The 21807-nt window shown below is 41.5% G+C and overlaps 2 protein-coding genes and 1 non-coding gene across 5 annotated transcripts in view; all 3 read right to left on the bottom strand.

Annotated features, from left to right (window-relative positions):
* Positions 1–17445, bottom strand: part of LUC7L2 (LUC7 like 2, pre-mRNA splicing factor) — a 38328-nt gene extending 20883 nt beyond the window's left edge. For 2 of the 3 annotated variants that reach the window (XM_059816389.1, XM_059816390.1), the window contains exons 1-2: positions 17380–17445; positions 7491–7585 (exon numbers count right to left, since the gene is read on the bottom strand). In XM_059816389.1, coding sequence (XP_059672372.1) covers positions 7491–7585; positions 17380–17440 — 156 coding nt within the window. In that variant the 5' untranslated portion in view covers positions 17441–17445. Of the gene's footprint in view, positions 1–7490; positions 7586–9279; positions 9300–17379 lie in introns of those variants that run through there. The other variant, XM_059816391.1, reaches the window with a different exon arrangement.
* A 3091-nt stretch (positions 17446–20536) lies between these two features.
* On the bottom strand, positions 20537–21092 carry FMC1 (formation of mitochondrial complex V assembly factor 1 homolog). The gene is made up of 2 exons (XM_059816392.1): positions 20955–21092; positions 20537–20790 (listed from the first exon to the last, which is right to left on the bottom strand). The coding sequence occupies exons 1-2, from the start codon at positions 21090–21092 to the stop codon at positions 20596–20598; spliced, it is 333 nt and encodes a 110-aa protein (XP_059672375.1). The 3' UTR covers positions 20537–20595.
* A 590-nt stretch (positions 21093–21682) lies between these two features.
* Positions 21683–21755, bottom strand: TRNAR-CCU (transfer RNA arginine (anticodon CCU)). The gene has a single exon. It is a non-coding gene; the product is annotated as a tRNA-Arg (tRNA).
* Between the last annotated feature and the right edge of the window lie 52 nt (positions 21756–21807).

Below are 21807 nucleotides of genomic sequence, written 5' to 3'. Positions count from 1 at the left end.
AAAAAGAATGCACATAAACTGTTTTTCACTGTCGATACACTGACTTTCAGACAGAGTTACGCTATTCAAATTGATTTATAGAGCAGTCCTGATGAGTAAAGCAAATAAACAAAGGTAAGAACATTCCCAGGCTAGGCATAACTAAAGTTTATTGAATATCTGAAGCCATGTTTTGGGGCATTTTGCAGTTACTGTACTTTTACTGAATATTAAAACCAGGAAAAAACCCTACATATTTGGAGAATCTTTCTTAGAAGTGAAAGCTATAGCTGAAGATTAGGCTAGAAAATAGTCTAGGCAACCACATGCAAAGCAGGATATCACAAGTCCTTTTGCTATTGCTGAGCTCTGCTTACAAACTAGTGCCATCTACTAACAACTTGCTAATCATTTTCTGTAATACTTTCTCAGTGTTAGATGGGCAATTAAAGCTACTCGATTTCCCAGAGCTGAGGTTTAGACAACTGGCCTTTCATCCCAAACAACCTCATATTGAAATGATTTAGTAATCATTTTTGTCATTCCATCCACAAAATGGATAGAATGCCTTTGGTATTAATACAGAAATACGGATTACATACATTTAGTTTAACAATGATACATAGCTCTGCTTCAATCAAATCAGGTACAAAAAAACCCCAAAATCACATGAGTTAAGTATGAATAGACAAGAAGAGCTGGCCGAGGATTTACGCAATAGAGAATCTGAAGAGTTTATCTGTAAAATAAATGTGCGCTCAGAGTAGCTGACACTAATAACTTAAGTGGAGACTAAACTCTGATATGATGCTGCGTCTGGAAATTAAGAATGCTTTCTTTTCAGATATACCTACAGCAAAATTCCCATTTTGTCACTTTTACAACTACTACACACTCCTTTGACATCAGAGATTAGATTACTGAATGTACTCTATCTGGAGTACAAGAAGAGCACAGAAAAGCCACAGCTACTTAAAACTCAGAGGGCTGATGCTGAGCCAAGTGTGCCACAGTAGCACACATAGCTTCTAAAAACAGTATGCATCTTTGATAGGTTTTGAAAGAAGATACTCTGGGCAGTGTTTATGAAGATAATTCTTTCTAGCTATAAAGATATTCATACCAAAGCAGTTCACATTCAGCAAGAGAGGGGGTTTTTGTTTGTTTGTTTGCTTAGGAAGATCCGACATGACTGAAAAATTTATATTGGAGGAACCAGATCTCTCCCTTTATCAAATTGTCAGGGCAACTACTAGGGTCTGTATGAGAATACCCTTGATACTGATAAAAAGAAGCTGCAGACAGACTCTTTGCTGAGATCTTCCTTATTATGCAACTCACTTTTCATCTGCACTAACAATTTTGTTTCTGACAGATTTCTAGACTTTTGATAGAGCCCATCCTTTCTTGTAGGCAACACATGTTCCCAAGGGGAGCCTTTAGGATGTATAACAATGCGTGATTTAAGGGCTCTGACTCCACTAACGGTTAACTTTTGTAGGACTTCACTAGCAGGAAAGAAATGCTGAGCTAAAAAGAGGCAGAAATTAAGTTATTAAAGTCCTTAGCAACCACTGAAAATTCCAGGTATCTTCAGAAGTATAATATTTCTTTAAAGACTTTTCTCCTTTTAACCATACTCTCACTTCTGAAGACTTCAAGTCCTTAGAACAGATTTTCACTGAAAGGCAAAGCTAGCAGCAGTCTTTTGTTTTTAAATGAGATATTTCAGTGTTTACATAGTATTTGGTCTTACAGCCTGACTATATATTAACATTGAACTTAGATAACCATACAGAGAGAAACAAAAACACCCTTCACCTAGATAAATTAAACCCGTTAAAATGGAAGATGGCACAATCAGTTCACTTTCCTGGCACTGGTCAAAGAAATTAAGAATACATTTCAAGAGACTAACATGATCACTTGCTGGGACAACAGAGCACTTTACAATTCATCACCACTGGGCTGAACGCTACAAATTGAGGTAGCTTATGCAAGCTTAATTTAATTTGTTTTACAAAGCTGAAGCAGTTCACATGATCAAACCAGTCCTGAACTGAAAAGCTGATATCCTCAAAGAGAATGCCTGCTTTTTGTAACACTACACCAAATAATCACACTGGCACCCTCAAGTTTTAAGCATGGAAATAGTTCCACTGAGCCAATGGGACTACTGGCAAAGAAATCAACTCCAGATTAAAATACCTTGCTAACACCTATCTGCAGATGTGTGAACTATCCAAATTTCTCTTCGACAGTGAAAGGAGATCTGGAAAGGACAGTCAGTGAGCCTAAATCGATTCAGCCCACCTTGAGAGGGATACACAGTGGCAGGCGAACTGAATCTTTCTCTAGGCTCCAATGCCTAGATACGTTCTGACTCCAGTGCAAGCTTTGACATCTAGCTCCTCAGCTGAAACCTAAATTTAGATGTCTTAATCTGGAGCTGAATTCCACCCCTAATAAGCTTAAAGTTAATCACATATTAATGTATACTGCTAAACCAAGCTCTCAATCAATATGGTTTTAGTCAGCAAGAGTCCTGAAGAGCTGAGTGCAATAAATTCACGAGCACCTAAAAACATGCTCAACTGCAGGACTGAGCTGACAGAGTATACTTTGAGGTTTGTATAAATAAAATGCAAGAAGCAATGTTTCACAACAAACATACATAAATACAAATACAGACGAAGTTAATTCACTGAGCAGAAAGGAGTTTCTCAACCATGGTTTGCAAGACATCATACAGTATTTGTGACTTCTTTTCAACAGAGAGGCACAATCAAGCTATTAAGAAAGCCGGATTGCTGCAGAAGTGTTGAACTGCTTGGGCTCTTCTAAGATAGCTAGTGGTTTACTATAAATATTCAGGACATTACTACTTTTAACCTTATTAAAGGTATTTGTTTTAAATCTTCCCACTTCGTCATTTTCATTAGTACTCAGCTATTCATTCAGAAACATACCAAGATAGAGAAAACACATTCTTACACATCTTGTAAAACCTGCGGAAGACAGCACAGAGCTTACATACAGAGAATGTTGCTTAATAGGTTCATACCATTGCAGGGGAGTCATCAGACTCCAACATATGTAGCTTCAGTCCTAATCTCATAATACAGATAAATATAAATGAACATTTTTTTTAATGCTGATGAAAAATAACTAAAGAACCATGGTATGGGAAAAAAAAAAAAACCACAAACCCCAAGTCTGATCATCAGCAACTATTAAGGATAAAAAAAGCTAAAGTAATAGTGTTAACCCTTTAAGACAAAAAATTCTAAATAAAAATTGCTAACTTGAAGTGGTAAATTATTCAGTGTCCCAGTAGCTGGGGTTTACAAAGTCTTACTAATCTCTCAAAATTCTCAACTTGAAATGAATGAGCAAACTCTTAAACCACTGACTTATCCATGTGAACCATTGCCCAAGTGATCATTATGAAAAAGCAGAGCACCAAAACATGAAAAAAAAAAAGTCAGTTATAAATAAAAGAGCTTTTGTGAGAGGCATTGTCAAAAGCAGGTTCTGAACACACACTGTTCTACAACCTTAAATACAAATTCATTTCTGTGATCTTACCAATTAGTTTACTATGTGCCTCACACAAACTTCAACACACATTTCAAATAAAAAGATAATTACAGAGCACAACAGATTTGGAATTATAATTGAATAAACTGAAAGAGGATGCTATAATTTTATCTTTGTTTACATTTTTGCTGTTGGGACTCATTATTCTATCTATGTCTTCCATGTAGCCCATTATTCTCACCGCCCTTAAAAGCTGACCACAAAAACTCCAAACGCATTCTCTCCCTGTCTCTCCCTGAAGTGACACAAAAATCATCTCCTGCAGGCACCAAGACACCTCTGACTGCATGACTTTGAATTTTCAAGTATACAAAACCAGAAACCTAGTAGTACAAAACCATGTCCCTAAATAAAATAAAATAGGAACGTAACCAAAATCTCCTGATTTAAGTAAGTAACAATTGAAGCTCATTAACAGACAGCTAGACAAGCATATCTAGAAAAGTGGAAGAAGAGGGTAACTGATACAGAATGAACTGTTCCGTTGGCCACAGCAGCCAAAAGAAAGAATTAAATTTCAAAATACAGCTAATTCTTACGGCTTTACAGTCCTAAGTCAAATATTTATGATTCCTTTAAAGACTTTATTGTTCCTTTAAATACAAACTACTCTGAGGAAGCAAGACACAGAGAAATGCAAAAGAAAGCTCAAAAAAGTAGGAAGCTGGGCATTGTTGCCAATCTAGACAATGGAAGTTTCCTAGTAAAACTTAAAACTTTACTAATTTGTATGGATGCTTTTTTCCTGAAATGTTTCTAATACTAATCAAAAGATAAATCTGATCAAAGAAACTTGAGGAAAACACCTACTGCAAGTGTTGTGGAGAAGTCTAGAAATAACAAAAGACTTCATACAGTATTCTTATAAATAAGCACACCCTTCATCTAACAAGAGAAAATATATGCAGAAATCTGGACAACAAAGAGGAAGTCTCCAACCTTGTAAGAAAAGTATACACGTACTACTTTTACCAATACATACTGCAGCCTGGGGAACATGATTTTATTGTCAAGGGAAATCAATCCCCTTGGCAGAGTTTTGGGTATTTGGCCATTAAGGAAAAGAGCACACGAAATTAACAGAGCCTACTCATATGAGTCATTTCGTTTGTCTTGCGTTATCTCTGAATGTCCTCCTCGAGTGCTTTTGAAAGGGTGGGTAGATTGGAATAGCATAGAAGTCTGCATTTTGCAGACGGGAACAGTAATATGCAGTTCACAAGAAGGGCACAGATTATCCTGTGACAGGCAAAAAAAAGGCAATTCATGTCCAGTCTTTTACTGAAAAATCTAGTCAATTAAGAGAGTTAACCTCATAAAATGTCCACAGAGAACTTATTCTTTCAGAAGCGTAAGATTCTGGAAAGACAGACAGAAAGACAGAAGTCACTCAGTCTTTGTTACCTACAGATCTTGAACGTGAATATGCATCAAAATTTTCCTATCAGAACTCTGGAGAAAACTCCACAATCATTTTCCAAATCAGTGATAAACTGTTTAGTCACACTACATGCTTCCTGTCCTTTTAAAAACTGTGCTATTAAGACAGAAGGTCCATTTCTTCAGACCCATGACTACATAAACAGCAGAACGTCACATAGGTCAGATAAAGCCTGTCTCTTAAGAGTCCCTTTCTACTATTCACACTAAAAGGATTAAACTAGTCACTGTTTTTCTGGACCCAGAATTACATTGTGGAACACATTTTATGGTCTGATGACTAATTGCGTTATAAGGAAGAAAAAAAGAGATTGATATTCACTGAATAAGTAGTTTAGTTTAGTACTCCAAGAGCAGCAGCAGCAGAATCCAGTATGAGCCAGATGAGAACTTTCAGTGAGGACTAACAAGCTGGTTAAACAGGCCCAACCTACATGTTTGGTCTGCACCAATAAAAGGCATTGTTGTATGATACCTATGACTTTTATAGTTCTAAAGGTAAACATTTCTTACTTGCTAAAGACAGCCATTCTAGAAATCTTTGCTTATAGAAATCAGACCACAATGAAAAGCTGTCAAATTAATCTTTTAACAGTATCTTCTTGTGGATTTTAACCAGTGACTTTGTATGTTTTTATAGCATGCTGTTACATCCCGTATCTTCCCCAAACCATGAGCCATTTTGCTCATCACACAACCAAAACACTGGACAACATAACAGATGGGTGAAGAGGAACACATTCTTCTCCCTTCTCCCCTGCCATTTTGTTTGGGCAGTAATGCAAATAACAGTTTCAAAAACCTACATATGCATTGATACAAAGCATTGTTATCAACAAAAAAGAATGACTTGAAGGTACGGAAATACGTGCAGGATGCATTAACTTCAGTGTGAATAATCTTCAGTATATGCCAAACACACCACATTAACTTCAAGACACCTGATTTTTGTGATATGACAGAATTCTGCTATACAAAAGGAAAGAGTGCCTTTAAGAATAGGAAAAAAAAAATTGGAAGCCACAAGACTTATGAAGAAGCTCAACACGTGAGACTTCTCTGTTCCATTACCTTTTTTATTAAAAAAAATGCTAAGTTCTCTAGTTCAGTTCTACTACTTATTTTGCCTCTTCTTCCTGTGATTCTTAGCAATTACAGTTGTGCCTATTTTTGCAGGTACTCTTAAGAAGAGGGAAGGACAGACTGTAACTATTGATCTGTCAGTACAAGTGCCAAAATTAGTAAACCAAACAAAATTAGTGTATGCATGCATGTTTGAAGCCCTTTGATCAACCAAAAATATCATACTTAATTTAGAATCACAGCATATTAGCTGTGATCACAGCATATTAGAGGCCAGGTGACGGGTAAATTAGTTACCAAGCCTACGTATTTCAGTTTTTGATTTTGCAAATGAACTTCATTCTGTATTTCATTAAAGGCTCCAGTCAAGTTATCCATTTGGAATGATACGGCACAGAGAAGCAATAATGCTTCAAATAATTCTCAAGACAGGTTTTCCAGCACTTATTTTCCCCTCTGCCAGAGGGTAAGAAAATGTGCCAGCTGAATAAAGAAAGCTACCGAAGTGCAGCATTAAGCATGGTAGGCACACGAGACTCTGCGTATCATCGTACTACAACCCTCTACTGTTAATTCTTCTAACATTATGGAACATTACATTAAATAACCAATGCAACGTAACTGACTTGCCTTTCACAAAGAACAAGCTACCTTGATCAGGCACCACAAGGCAAAGCACGGGCACACTGACAAAGCTACCGCTATGTGTCAAAGCCCCTTCTTTGCTATGCTCAGGCAGAGGAACCTCTACTACAGAGCACACAAAAATCCAAGTCAAAGAAGTGAAATTGTTAAAATGTCGTAAGTGGAGATTTTCAAATTGCCTTAGAATTTGTGAAAATGGCACAGTAACTCGATGTTGTACACTGAGTTTCACTATTATGTTCAATATATCTCAGCTTCTACAAACTAAATTAGTTAACTTTTAACTGTTTTCACTAAAATATTTCTGAAGAAAGATCACCTCTCTTCCCTACACAAATATTTGTAGGATAATTTTCACTGCAACATAAAGTTTTAAGAAAGTAATTTCACAGTTTATGCATAAATTATATTTCCTTTTTTTCTACTAGCTGCAACAGTACCAGCTTATAACCACTTTGCTATAGCACAATTCATGTAGGTAATCCTACATATTTTAGATTCTTTTTATGTTATAGCAAACAATGATGAATTTCTAAGTAATAATTAGAATATAGAACAGGAAACGCCTAAAAATAACTTTATAACCCATAAATTAGTTGTTTATAGAAGTTGCTCTGAACTACCAGAAATCCCTAAATAGATACTTGCTGAAAACCGTGAAGTTACTAGACATATTACAAAGAACAAATATAATTCAATTTCTCCATTCTTATCTAAATAAAACACAAGATTTAGCTACATACAGTTCCAGAGAGCACATCATGAGGGCAGCAGTTGAGAAGGTGGCTCTTGCACACTCTGTCATCACTGAATTTGATTCGCTGACGGGTCGTGTCACCTGCAATATAGAAATCAACACATTCCAGGTTAGAAATCTGGGGAAGCCAGACATGTTCTGCAGGTTACATGCAAAGCATTAACACTGCCCTGTCACATAGTGAAGGCCTATGGAAACTAGAACTTAAAACACTCTGTGCTTCTTTGCCAAATAACACCAAAAACACAAATACATGTTTTAATAGTCTATAATGCTATTTTAAAAACCTCTCACACTCCCCCTTCAAAAATGCAGCGTGAAAAGTGCTTGAAACCAGAAAGACAGCATTAGCTTAAAAACACTTTGCTACAACAGCATTTGTTAAATGAGCTATATAATGTTCTGTTCAGATTTTGCATGTAATAGTGATGTATTTGTATGCAAGAATTAGCATATAAAAGCAGCCTCATAACACAAAATTATACACATTGAGTCTTCACCAAATCCCACCTGATACTCATTTTATGATTTTGCTCTTGGATGCAACGTACCCTCTTACTTCTGATGGGAGTAGCATAAAGAGTTGGCAGAAGAATGATTTTAAATGCTTACAAACCTGAAAAAACGTCAGTCAAACATATGGACATAGCCTATATGCAAAATTATTTTACAGATATTTGCATATCTCCATATCATAAGCCATATATTTTTTTCCTACATGCTATTTGTTGGGCTGGGAACATCTTAATTATATCTTCATCATAGCAGGTTGTAGTTCCTGCATCAGCAGAAGCATCAACCTCCCCATACACTGAGGTCCAATTGCAAGTTTAAATAACCCCATCTTGGAGCAAGACCTAAAGTCTTCAGAATAAAGTAACCAGCTGATATTTTGGAGATGAGGGCAGGAATATGTTTTTCTTCAAGCTGTAACATAATTGTCCCTATTTGAGATTCGGAAGAGAGACCACTGCTACGGCTCTCTTGTTCTTAAGACACAGGCATGATAAAACACCTTAATCTCTCTCAGGATGTATCTATTTATTAATTTTTTAAAACATAGCAACTTGTTAAAATCTCTAATCATTGAAAACCTACTGATGAATTACTGAAGCAAGGAGGGCTGCTGGGGGAAAAAAAAAGACATACAATGAGTTCAGATAGCAGCCTTTTCCATTTCATCAAATATTTTAAAGAGTAGATACATTTTGCAGTTATTGAAGTTTTTTATGGCTTCATGACCTGAAACACTGAGAATTTTTAATCCGTTAAACAAATCAAGAAGCCAGTTTCATTACTGAGGTAACTACAACAGAGGGGAATAAAAACCCCCTATCTTATTAGTCAAGCCTTTCTTACTATTATGTAATCAGATTTTTTAAATATCAGTTCTATGCATAGGATGCTAATATATAACATTTTCAGATGGGCCAAGTTTCAGATTATTAAGCAAACAAAAGTTTCCAAAAATACCACATGCTTAATTTCCCTGCAGGATACAACAGTTAAAACCTGTAATCCACAGGCTAAAGACAGCTTCAAAGCAGTTCAACAATAGGTTTTCTAGAGGGCGACCTTACTGCTTAATTATACTTACACCACTAAAAAATTTAGAGCAATCCCTTTATAATCATGCCTGCTACTGCAGTGAAGAGTTTTGCTTTTTTTTGTTTGTTTTTTTTTTTAAGAGGTGGATCCTTTTTTTTTTTTTTTAAACACATAACTGCGTTTGTTCCACATTCATTAACACATCTGAAAAGTTATTGATAACTCACGGCTCGGCGAATGCGGGGCCTTTCTGACACTCCCTTGCAGATTGATGTAGGCAGGCAAAGATACATTGAACCTTTATAAATAAAACAAGGGGCCAGATTGTTCAGTTTGTATAGAATAATAGATTCTGCCAGCAATTTTAACACAGCATCTAGAAATACATGTTGACTGTAAAGATTCTTCTATATAAAGACACATGAACAAAATAAAGAAAAGTATTTTTTAAAAAGACAGCTGATGGCCTAATAGCACTAACCTATCGGGGTCAAGGAGTTATCAAGACCAGAAAATTGCTGAAAGACTTGTGATTCCTTAGGTAAAGTTGGCAAGTAGTATTTTCACAGATGTTACCTCAGCACCTAGACATAGATTTTTTCACACCTCTACCACAACTAGGAACTTGCACTACAGCTGCAATACAGTCTTTTTTCATCTAAGTGGCTAGCATGATAATCACGATTACCAAACTGAGATAAGACAACAAAGGGAAAAAAAAAGGGGTAGCAGAAACTGATCAATGACAGCCTCAAGAAAAAATTCCACATTTACATTTTAAACATTTATTCTTTCTGCACTGTGCCTTTGGTCTAGTATTTAAGAGACTTTCAGAAAGGCTCCCATACACCAAACATTCAGATATTTACCTGTGAAAAGCAGTTTCATACATTTGCATTTCTTTTTAATCTATGCTGTTTCAGAAGAAAAGGTTTATCAAAAAGAAAAGGTGTCATATACTACGTCCTAACAATGACTGAATTTTTTGTCCCTCTGGCAGCTCATTCCCGAGTCTGATACCCTCAGAAGAAAATGCTTTTATTTCTTCATTAATTTTGCGAGCTCCAGTACCCCTAAACAGTGCGGACCTGTTGGCAAAGACAGAAGATGCATTCTGCTGCTGACCTACAGATCAATCACCTTGAGCAGGTGGGGCCTACATGCATTGCTGGGGGGGAGGGTGGAATAAAATCTAGAGATCCACTATACACCTGACATTCAGCCTACAGCAAAAGAGACTTCTGCAGATGCTTTCTAAGAATTAAAACAACATGAATAGATGTGTTCTTAAGCCAAGGACTTCAGCAGTACGTTAGATAACCAAGACACTTCTCTTTGTCAAACTGTACTTAGGTTGATACATTCTTTGTATGATCAAACAATCAAGTGAATGCTAAACAATGTTTATGAGTATTTAAAAAAAGGCTTTATATATTCTGCAAGAAGGAAATAATACATCTAGGTACCGAGTAGCTTCAGTCATCTAAATTTTAGAAGTATCCTTAAATGTTTATAAAGGGGACACTATCACTGATATTTCAGACCTTATTACAAGTTCCACTTTAATAGGCAAATAATTAAATTAGCTCAGAATAGCAACTTATTTAACCCTGCCTCTGAAGAATAGCACAGTGTTCAACTACTTGATCTTTAGGACTCATGCTCATTAAAGAAATCAAAGTAATTTACCAGAGCATTACAGCAGTCAACATCTATCACTATAAGCCATCCCTGTGTTTCCAGTTAGATTTTCTTCATTAAAAAAAAAAAAACCAACAGATTATTGATAAAATTTATATGGAGATACAGAAAAAATAAATTAAATTTTCCTCAAGAAGCAGCAGCTTTAGTTCTACTTAAAGTACCTGTCCCAAACTACATTTCTATAAGAGATTACTTTCCAGATGAATGGAGAACTTTGAAACAGAATTTAAACCATTCAAGAAAAAAAGCCAAACATCAAGGAAATTTCTACACTTGCACATCTCATATCCTTTACAAGCATAAGGAAACTGCACACTAGAGACACAAATAAAAGAGACGACGGCAGTAATGTAAACTTTCTCAATGAAGTTTTCTAGTTTGTATTAAACGTGCTGACTACAAAAGTAACATTAATTTTCAATTTTCAATGCATACTGGTGATTAAGGAACATCCAGAGGTTAAGATCACAATGTGCACTTGTACTATACAGTTCACTTTGAACTCCCAAGTCTAACCTGTTCACAAGCCTCCACAATGTCATTCCTGTTCGGTATATTTTAATTACAAACCAGCAGAACAAACACTTATGTATCAACAATGCTTAGCATTATAACATGCTTATAACAATGACTTATTTGACCCAGCATCTCCTACTGTTCTGATGTATCCTAATATACTAATAGCAACAGTCCCAGCGCATCGATGAGAATTACCCTTTATAATCCAACTGTAACCTCCAATTGCAAACTAATGGTGCAATCCATGTGAAGACAATAATGTGCATTGTCATTTTCATGCCGCTGACCTCCTGCATTAAGCTACATCAACCAAAACTGGTTCATTTTGCACTCAAATTTCTGAAGCATGAGTCCCAACATGTTGGCAAGGGACTCTGAACACTTTACTCACAACTGGGTGGAATATGAGGTTCATAATACAGTTCTAAGCAGGACTGCTTCTGGTTTACACTGTGACTGAATTAACACTTGTGAATGCAGAATATAATGAAACCATTTTTTAGCTAATGCATTACAAGTGCAACAAATACAGGAATGATTTTCTATCAGGTATGAATATGCCCATTTGCTTCTTCATAAATGCCATTTCATACAGTGTCCCAAATTCAGAGTTGAAAAATTCCTCAAGTCCTTCATTATTCCCCTCATTTTTAAGGGCTAAAGTACCAGAACTTTTTAACAAAGCCAGCAAATACACACAATTCACTAAACATGATCATTGCTCTTCAAGCCTTCTGATCACTCCCGATTAACAAATAAAGAATCTTTTCATGAAGTTTATGTGTTGCTACTACCTTCAGATTTCTGAGCTGATATCAATTCAACATTTTGGGTAGGTTTTGAAGAAATTTGTGTATACAGGATACTTTTTTCTGCCTTTACTTGGCTGCTGATCCATATTTGAAAGACAAGCTCTCAGAGGAGGCTCTTGGCTCCCTAACCTGGCTCTCGGCCTGAAGCGACCCAAATGGCTAGCAGTCCTCCAGTAATGGACAGCAACATACTGAAAACTGACTTCAAAAGCACATACTACCTTCCACCTACAGGTGTAAAGAGAAGTGGAAAACAAAATCTATGTTCCCTGAAAATACCAACCTCAACCCACCACCTATCCTTAAGTACACAGAGAACTCTTCAAAAATCCCGTATGGAAACAAATTAAAAAATGGGTTACAAGTTCTAGATTACACCTCTGTTACCATATAAAGGATGTCACCAAACACACGATGACTTTAAGGTAAGCACAGGGGTGTCACTTCAACTCCTCCCAAACAAGGAGAACAGAAAAGTCAAACATTAGTAACCACTACTAAGGATAACTGAAGTAGCTAGTGTAAAACAGAAAAACTGATTAAGATGCGAACAGATGCAAAAAGGATATTTTAAGTTTCAATGCCAGAAGATGATGACATAGAACAAGAAAAGTGCTTTGCTAGTAACAGCTGAAGAACTGAGTTAAAGACTTCAAACAACAGCAGTTCAGCTCAAAAAGCTAGCAGGTGAAACAAAAGAGGTGCTGATCAGCACTTCTTACATAAGGGTTCTGTATATTTAAAGGCTCCAAAGATTTTTCTGCTAGTCATATAGCATAGTATTTGTTACAATGCTTGGGAAAACATTTTCATGACCACATGTAAGTCTCAGAAGCACGCACAGATTTACCTGTCTCTTAAGAAGAATCTAATTCACTTTGCTAGTTTTTCATATTTCTAGACTATAACTTAATTTTGATGTAGTGGCAATTATTTTAAAAAAAACCCAAACCACCACAACATTTATCTGCAACAGTCAAGTCTTAGCAGTTTCAAGATGTTGTGTTGTTCCAGAGCCACTCGGATCTGCTCTCTGTCTGCACTATTGTCAGAAGTAATGATCCTGCTCCACCCTCTGCTTATAACCGATTCCTCACACTGACTCTAGCACTCATGCAGCAAGGCAGAGCAGGTAACTGACCTGACAGAAAATGAACCAGTCGAGCAAGACAAGCTGATTTAAGATAAAACGGGACCTTTACAATCAGGCCTTTTAAAGAAAACTTGGCAATCTTTGATCATTTCAGTTATATTCTGAAAAACAAAAACAAAACAAAACAAAAAATTCCTGGGGTACCAATATCAATTGTTAACATTTCACTCAATTTGTAAATTAGTCTCTTTATTTAAAACAGTTATGATCCTATTTGTAAGGATCACTCCTATTTTCTAGAGAATAGGGATGGCAAAAACAGGGTTTACCTAAAATTACTATTAAAAAAATGTTTAATAAATTTTACAGTTGAAAAACAGTATTCAAAAAAATAAAAATCACACTTTTCTATCAGCTTGTTCCTAACATTTCTGAGTCACAAGTTCCTGCAGATCTGGTCATCAAAAATAAATTCAACTTGAACTAACCGTTTAACATATGTAATAAAAAGTCCTTTAGTTTGACTGCTAACAGTAAAAAACCAATATGAAGAAAACATTCGTATGTAAGTACATAAGAGCAGCACTTGGTCCTCAGCACTCTTTATTTCTCAATATTTGGGAAACCCATGCTTTGTACTCAGTAGTTTATATCTAAGCTTCTCATTAAGTATGTCAGATTATCAGCACTTCAGAGAAGATTTTTTTTCAACCTGCAGTCATGACTATATTAAATTAGTCCAGCTTTTTACTAACGTCAAAATCTAAGCCACTTTTCTTTTTAAAAAAAGTTTTGGCATGGTCCACATCCAATCCAGTTTTCCACTTCTTGTCAGAGAAGCATGCAAGAGAAGTTTAAATTAGGTATATTTAAGGTATTTTAAAAAAACGTTTTTAAATAATGTGCTTTACCTGCCATTTATAGAATGATTTTATTGACATTAACAATACAACTGCTTTTTAGATATCCCAGATGAATCCTAAGAACTGCAACTCACTGGAAATACCTGAAGACCATCTGCCAAGTCCCTTCTGTTTCACTTCTCTGTCAGGTGTCTGTCACATGAGCAAAGGCAAGCACAGAGCAGCCGGGCGCTGGGCCAGGCAGCTGGCAAGAGGCTGCCTGAACATCACATCTTGGCAGGTACCAGCAAGCAATTCATCACACGCTGAGCAATGCCCTGTGACTACAAGTGCATCTATCCCACTGCCAAAATTCAGACAAGGGAGGAAGCAGGTTGCCAAAGCAAGTCACAAAGCTCTCACTTCTCCCTGCCCGCAAGCACAGGGCCCTCTGGGAAAGCATACAGCAAGGTGGCCCAGAGCCTCACACCTAGTTCTAGACAGCCACACATTGGGCAACTCTGTTTGAAATGGAAAGCCTCCTTAATAATAGAGCTTATTTTTCATAAATATCCCTACAGTAACATTACGGCTCAGTGGGTATTTTCTGAATCAATTTGACCAATACAGAACTGTGCTTTCTAGGCGTTCTCAGAGCTCAACAGCAAATCCATACAAACATTTCGTAACTACCTCCTTCAAGCTTCTCCATTCTGGCCCAAGGGACACCAGTTATAATGAGTGTGAACAAAATTCCACAAATTACAGCCTGCAGCTCACCTCCTAAAACCATGTTTGAGCATCTCATTGTGGAATTTTCAAACCCATTTCCAGAGCATGTTCCTGTTCTCTACTAAGGATACTGCAAGCTCAAAAAAGTAATATAGACTACATACTCAGGCAACAACATTGGTTTTTAATTTAATTCTGAGTTGCGATCTCTTCAGTGAGCACAGAACAATGTTTGAACTCTACCTTTTCTACCATAGGTAAGAATTTTAAACTTGCACATTCTAGGCTCCTCAAAAAAAATCCAAACAACCAATCCCCCCCCAAACAACCCTCAAACTATGTAAAGTATAAAATTCTGTTAATTGGGAAATTAAAAAACACTTTGGTAATTTTGAACAACATAAAACACAAACATCACCCAAGAAAGATTATTTTTTTAAGAACATTTTAAACCCTATTGAGTTGCCAGGCAGAGCAAAATCAAAGGCAATGGGGATAAGTGGTGAAACGAGAGCTACTATCTACCAAGAAATGAAAAAATTGCCACATTCTAATGAAAAGCTGCGATTTGCATATTACTAGAAATAGAATATTTGTCAAAGTTGATAGGAACATAAAAAACCAAATGACCCCAAAACCCACTACTCTCAAGGTTAGCAATATTTCAATGACCTTGAGCCTGGCCTTGAATTTAGTAAGTACCAGCTCTGCAGAAAAGGATGATTTTCAATCCCTGTGTGCACTGTGGTTTAAGTAATGCTCCATTGGATTTTTTACTTTTTAAAAAAACTAAAATGGTGTTACACTGATATCCTCAGTTCCCCACTTAATCCAATAATGGAAGCCAGTTTTGCAGTCTTTTCTCTTTACCCTTCCCCATCCTGCCGATTTTGTTTAAGTGCTTCCTCTCTAACCAGTTAGTAGTTTCTAAACAGTTCAGCACATGCAGTTTGGGAATTACAGGGTGTGTAGGAAGGGGGAATTGCAATTATCAATAAAATAACTGCTTTCTCACAAAGCTAAAGGAAATCTACCCTGGTTTTGATCTTAGTCACTTTGCATTTTTAAGCAGGTGTCACAGTTAAATCACACTCTTCTCCCACCACCCAACAGAAAATACATTCATAAATTGAAACAGCCCCCCCCTCCCGCCCCCCCCCCCCCCCCCAAACCTTCTGTGTAGTCTTAGGTAGCTCTGAAACAACGATCTAGGTGCCAACACTGGGAAGACTTGAGTTTCACCAGTGTTACTTTGCTAAGCACTTAGACAAGTGCAGCCACCACAGGAAGTATTCAAAAATCTTCTGGGGCAAGACAAAAACTCCCTAAATCAGATCATGCATGATGACTGCTCACTAATCCGCCTCGCTCTGGAAGGCAATCTCTGCAGAACATTAATTTTCCAATGAGATTATCACTCCCCTATTTAAAACAACTATAAGCACTTAGCAGAAAGCATTCATGCCATACTGGGTACCTGAAAACTAGTTACATTTATTGAAAATTCCAGATTATACAAAAAAAGCTGTCAGATCACATTACCCCAGTACCAACAGATGACCAGCACATACAAGGTACATCCCAGTTCATACATCCTACTCAGTGCATGGGAAAATAGGTAACCATTAATTCAGCACAAAGTGTCAACAAACATGTAACAGATCTGCAAGAGTGAGTAAAACATGCAGAACATTTAAATAATCTCTAATTGCTGCCTACCCTCGGGTGCAGTATTCTCTTGTTTATAAATAAAATACTACACAGCATAACAGGAACTGCTCTTTTCTAGCAGCCCCCAAACTATCTGGATTTATGGATGACTGCCAGTTCAAACTTTCACGTTGATCACCATGCACCCTGACAAAAATTCTGAGAAGCTTTACACAGTGATAATCTTCAGTTCACTATGTGACCGCAGAGTGATCTGAGACCTGACTGTACATCTAGCATCTCCCTCTCGGGATTACTGCCTCTAGATGTCAAGCTTTTAGTTAGCTGTTTGGGGCTTGTTTGTTTTTAAGAGTTCATCCACTTGGGTTAACTACACTCTCTGTTTCAGAAAGCAACAGCCATACCCACCTGCTGACTGAAATGATGGTTTGGGTCAGACTTTAGACAAAACTATAACACCACAAAAACCCCTGCTCTACTGAAGCGGCTGTTGGCTTGGGGGGATTTTTTTATTTGTTCCCCCCCCAGTCTGAACCTAGCAAACTGCTATTTCCCTCAGCGGTAAGCCGCGCGGGAAGGCTCCGCGGGCGCGCCTTTAGCGGCGCGGTTCCGCTGCGAGCCCCAGGCACCGCGGTGCGCGGATCTTAAACGGCAGCTGAAACGGCACGACGGCCTCCCGCTGCCCGGACAACGGCCGGCGCTGGCAGCTCCGCTGGGGGAGGCGGCGCCCGGCGCCCCCGAGCCCCAGGGGCAGCACCGCCGAAGGCCCCCACCCCGCCGCTGACCTACGGCCTCGGCAGGCCCCGCCCCGCGGAAGGGGGGGGGGGGGCAAGGAGCGGGCCTCGGGCCTGCCAATCACGGTGAACGGCCGGCCTGCCCGGTACCGCCGTGAGCTCAGGGGCTTCGGCGGCTCCGCCCCTCTCCCCTCCCCGGCCCCGGCCCCAGGGCACTTACCGTCCCGGGACGTGCCCATGAGCTGGTCCAGCATGGCGCGCATCTGGGCCTGCGCCGACATCTTGAGCGCGCGGGGGGCCGGCCCGGCCCGGCCGAGTCACGCCGACAGCGGCCTACAAGGCCCGAGGCCCGGCGCGGCGCTCAGCCCTCCCCCTCGCGTCACTGGTGGGCCCGGGCGGAGCTGCTCGCCCGACGCCGCGGGGAGGGAAAGCGGGCGCTGCCTCTGTCTCGCGCTCCCGGTGGAAGGCGGAGCGGGAAGCCTGCCTCCCGCCGGCCTCGGTGCCGCCGCCGCCTCGCCTCCCCTCCCCCCCTCCGCTCCTCCCGCTTCCTCTCACGCCTGCCACGCGCGCGCGCCAGCGGTAACGGAAACCCGCACGCACGCGCCGTGGGCCCCTCGTCCGCTCCGCGACGTCAGCGCGGACGGGCCTTGGCGCCCGCTGATTGGCCACGGCGTGCAGTGTTCGGCCGGTGACGCACGGCACGACGGGGGCTCTGATTGGGCCGATGATCCTTTCGCCGGGCTGGGCCCCTGGGGCGCGCTGATTGGCCGGGCGGCCCCGCGTAGCCGCTATGACGTCCCGGTCTCCGGGTCAGCAGCGGCGGCGCGGCCTGGCTCGCACCGCGTGCGCCTGCTGAGAGCGACACCAGGGTGCGGGCGGCGGTCTGCACCGGGAGGGGCCTCCCAGGGAGGCGTCACGCCCGCGCTCTGTCCTCGGGCTTTTGCCTCTCTGAGGGGAAACCCAACCGGAACAGTTTCACGCCGGTGGATTCTAACGTGCCAACGCACGTGGCTGAGCTGAAATTGATGCAAAGCAGGAGGGAAACCCGGGCTATGTAACGGATGGCTCTTACAGCCCAGCAGCCTGGTCCCGCTTACGCCTCCCCGGGACAGCCACGTCTTCCCTTTGCTGGGATGCTCACCAAGCAACAGGAGCAAGTTACGAAACGAGGGTGCACGTACGCATCTGGGCTAGGTAGGAGCAGGTGTGAATGGGTACGTACATCTGAGCTCGCGCAGACAGAATACCCTTCTTAAAGACAGTTCCCTTTATTTGACTGACCTTCAGCACCATTTTAATGGCTCCGTTCTTCTCTCAAGCTTTCAAGTGCAGTTGTGGTTGCATTGGTGAGAGAAGCTAATGTAATACCTGCTTTTTAGAGAACCTCCCTTAAAACTGAAGTTACTGTTATGTGTTGCAGCTAATTCAACTTACAGAGCACCAAGACCCAGTCTCAAAAAGAGTATTGTCACAATTTCTATCTTAACACCTGCATTTCATGACTATGCCTTTCTTAACCGTCGTGTTGCCATCTGGTGCCCAAAAGCTGTCAATGACTGTCACAAGGATCAATTCTAATCCCTCACAGCCAGGGTCCTGTTCAACTTTTAAGATTAGCTTAATACAAGAGACAAAAGGCAATGTAAAAACACCATTAAAAAACCCGCCCCAAATTATCTGGATTGCACAAGGACCTGCAGAGAAGATGCAATGCTCACACAGGAGTATTCTGTAACAAATTTAGGAAAAGATCACCTACCTGGTCCTGTCCTTAACTTATAAATCTTCTTTCATTAGTCATTACATTACTTCAGATTAAGGGGAAGTAACTGGAGGAGATACAGATACTGGTTAAAATTTTCTCTATTTAGTACCTTAGTATATTTAGGGGAAATGAAGAAATTTTAGCTAGTATTTGTACCCACACTGTACAAGCTTTAGCTTTAGGTACTCTCTGAAGAGCATCTATTTTTCCAAATTTCAGCTTTTCTTCCAGAAGTGGTTTCAGCGAGCCATTTATTTTTATTGTGGAGCAATATACTACACGCTTTGGATTAGTGAACCTTTAGTCCATCTGGAAAGTAAGTGCAGAATGTAGCAGCTGCATTAAATAACTCAGAACAACAAATACACCACAGCCATTCTCAGGGTATGGTGACTTCCTGTAACTTTCATCTGCTGAGCTGCAAATAGGTTGGTACTTTCCCACCTGTGATGTCATTTAAAAAAAAAAATAAAAAAAAAAAAAATCACTGTGGAACTAGTGAGATGCTGCAAGAATTGCAAACCGGATTTTTGATCTACAGAACTGTAAAACTAGTAGTTCACATCTCCTTACCTTATTTAACTAGCCCAAATTTCCCCAGTTTTAAGGATCTATTGTGCCTACCCACTATACTTTGGCGATTAAACTATCCTCAAGTTTTAAATACAGCGGAAGGGGAATATGTAGATTTAGATGAAGTAATTCTATTTGCAATGCTTTTCTGACAGAATACTTTGTTTTCCCTGGTAGTAAAAAACCACAAGCACTCTTTTGTTAGCCTTGCTTACAGCTCCTCCCCTAACTAAACAAGCCTCACATTTTTAGCCATTGTAAGTCATCCTTATTACAGATTTCTTACATGTCTTGCATATAACTCAACCAACCCTCTTCTGAGAAGGGAGCAGCAACAGTTCAAGCTGTATTTCTTTTCTTATACAAAGAAACTCACTGTTCCAGATTGCAAGACAAGCAAGAAAACAGCAACCTGATTTGTGTATCTATTGTAACTAGCAGTGATCAGTTCACTGCCTAATAAAGTTTTTCTGTGATTCACAGTGTACAAGAACAGCATAGGATGCCTGCAGTTGCAGACTCGACTGCTCAGAGACACTGAGAAACACATAATTCATTCTGTAGTATTCTTCTCTTTGAATTATTACTACTAGCTCACCACCATGGAAAAAAAAAAATCTTCAAGATGAAGGAGGTTTGTGCTACTGCAGTGCTCGCCAGAATCCACTGACGTTCCCAAGAAAGGGCCTTTGCTCTTGGGGGGGGCGGTGGGGGGAGTTGAAAATTCCTCACACACAGAACGTGGCTGGAAAACCCTGCAGTAAACAGGCAAATTCTCTTACCTACAGATTTTGAGGGGGGAGCCAACAACCCTTGCACCTCCTTACACAAAACAGTTTAGCAGCGAAGGCTGTCATGTTTTTCCACTACAAATAACCTTCCTCTCATTCCGTGGAGGCTGCCTGTCATACCACACCTTCAGATTGAAGGGGTGGATCGAGTATGCTTGATAAGCTGAGAGCGGGATTCCTAGTTACGGCTCTTTCACACCACCCCGGCAACCCAAAATCGACAGAAAACACAAGCTAGAAAACCCAGCCCGTTTCCATAGCCTAGGATATTTATTCAGGAATAAACAGGCAACACAGCAGAATCATCTTAACCCTTCCCTCCCGGCTGCTGAGGCAACCTGAAGCCCACCAGGCCGGCGACCTCCTCAGGCGAGCGCTCCCCCTTGCCGTGGTACTCCTGGTGAAGCGCCGCGTGCTCCCGGACGCTGCGGAGCAGGCAGAGGTAGGTGGCAGCCTGGAAGTGCAGCTCCTGCTGGGCCCGGCACAGCTTCTCGCTGGTGACCTGCCGAGAAGAGGGAACAAGCCCCAGAGACTTCACCTCCGCCCGAGGCCACGGGCTCCCGCGCTGGGCTGCGCGGCCGCGGGCAGGGGCGCCCCCGCCTCGCCTCGCCTCGCCAGGGAGGAGGCGGCAGGCGGGAGGGGCGGGGGAGGAGCGCCCGCGCGTACCCGGTGGGCGCGGAAGGCCGCGACGATGTGCTGGTAGGCGGGCGTGTCGCGGTAGGGGCGGCCCGCCCGGCCGCTGGCGTGGCGGAGCTCGCGCAGCAGCCCGCGCAAGGTCCGCAGCGGAGAGCCCAGCGCCGCCATCTCCCGCCGCCGCCTCGCTGCGGCAGCCAGTAAGGAAGCGGGCGGCGCGCGCGGGCTTCACCCTCGCGCCTTCGGCCGGGGGGCGCGGAGGAGGCGCGGCTATCGACCGCCGAGTCGAACGATCGCCGTTCCCCCCACCCCGCATTCAGCGGAGGTCACGTGCCGAAGGTCGAGAGGTCGAGCGTGGAGGCGAGGCCGTGCCGAGGCCCGTGCGCGCGCTCCGCCCCCCTTCGCTCTTGGCCGTTGGGTGGGGGAGGAGCGACCCGCCGCCGGCCCGTTCACGGCGCGCGTGGGCCGTTCGCGCCGGCCGAAGGTATCGGCGCGGGATCATTGGGAGGCACCCGACAGGCCCATCCCGCAGCGGGAAGCCGAGCTGGGCCGTGGCCCCTCCCCGAGCAGCCCACGCGTGTTTCGGCGGTCTCCGGTCTTAAAACGATCTCCATCCAGCGCGTTAGAACCCAGGGGGGACGCAGACCTGCGGCTCAAGACCGGCGCTGTGGAAAGCCGACGCAGTTTGAGCGTTGCGGAGCTGCTGCGGGTTGCGGCCCTCTCGCCTCAGCCCGACAGGGGAGAATAAAGAAAAATATACCCACCCCAGATGGGACTCGAACCCACAATCCCTGGCTTAGGAGGCCAATGCCTTATCCATTAGGCCACTGGGGCTGCCGCGAGGAAAGGTTTTCTATGTACGTACTTCTCCTCTGTTCCCGCCCTT

Source organism: Gavia stellata, chromosome 4 (assembly GCF_030936135.1).
Source record: "Gavia stellata isolate bGavSte3 chromosome 4, bGavSte3.hap2, whole genome shotgun sequence".
Classification (NCBI taxonomy): domain Eukaryota; kingdom Metazoa; phylum Chordata; class Aves; order Gaviiformes; family Gaviidae; genus Gavia; species Gavia stellata.
Note: the sequence above shows the minus strand (reverse complement) of the source record. Positions and strands in the feature narration are given on the sequence as shown.

Bases quoted from the DNA above. Each gene is read 5' to 3' on its own strand.
- FMC1 (XM_059816392.1), bottom strand. From the start codon at position 21,092: ATGGCGGCGCTGGGCTCTCCGCTGCGGACCTTGCGCGGGCTGCTGCGC. The intron at 20,791-20,954 runs GTACGCGCGGGC...TCTTCTCGGCAG, and splicing joins CGGCCTTCCGCGCCCACCGG to GTCACCAGCGAGAAGCTGTG.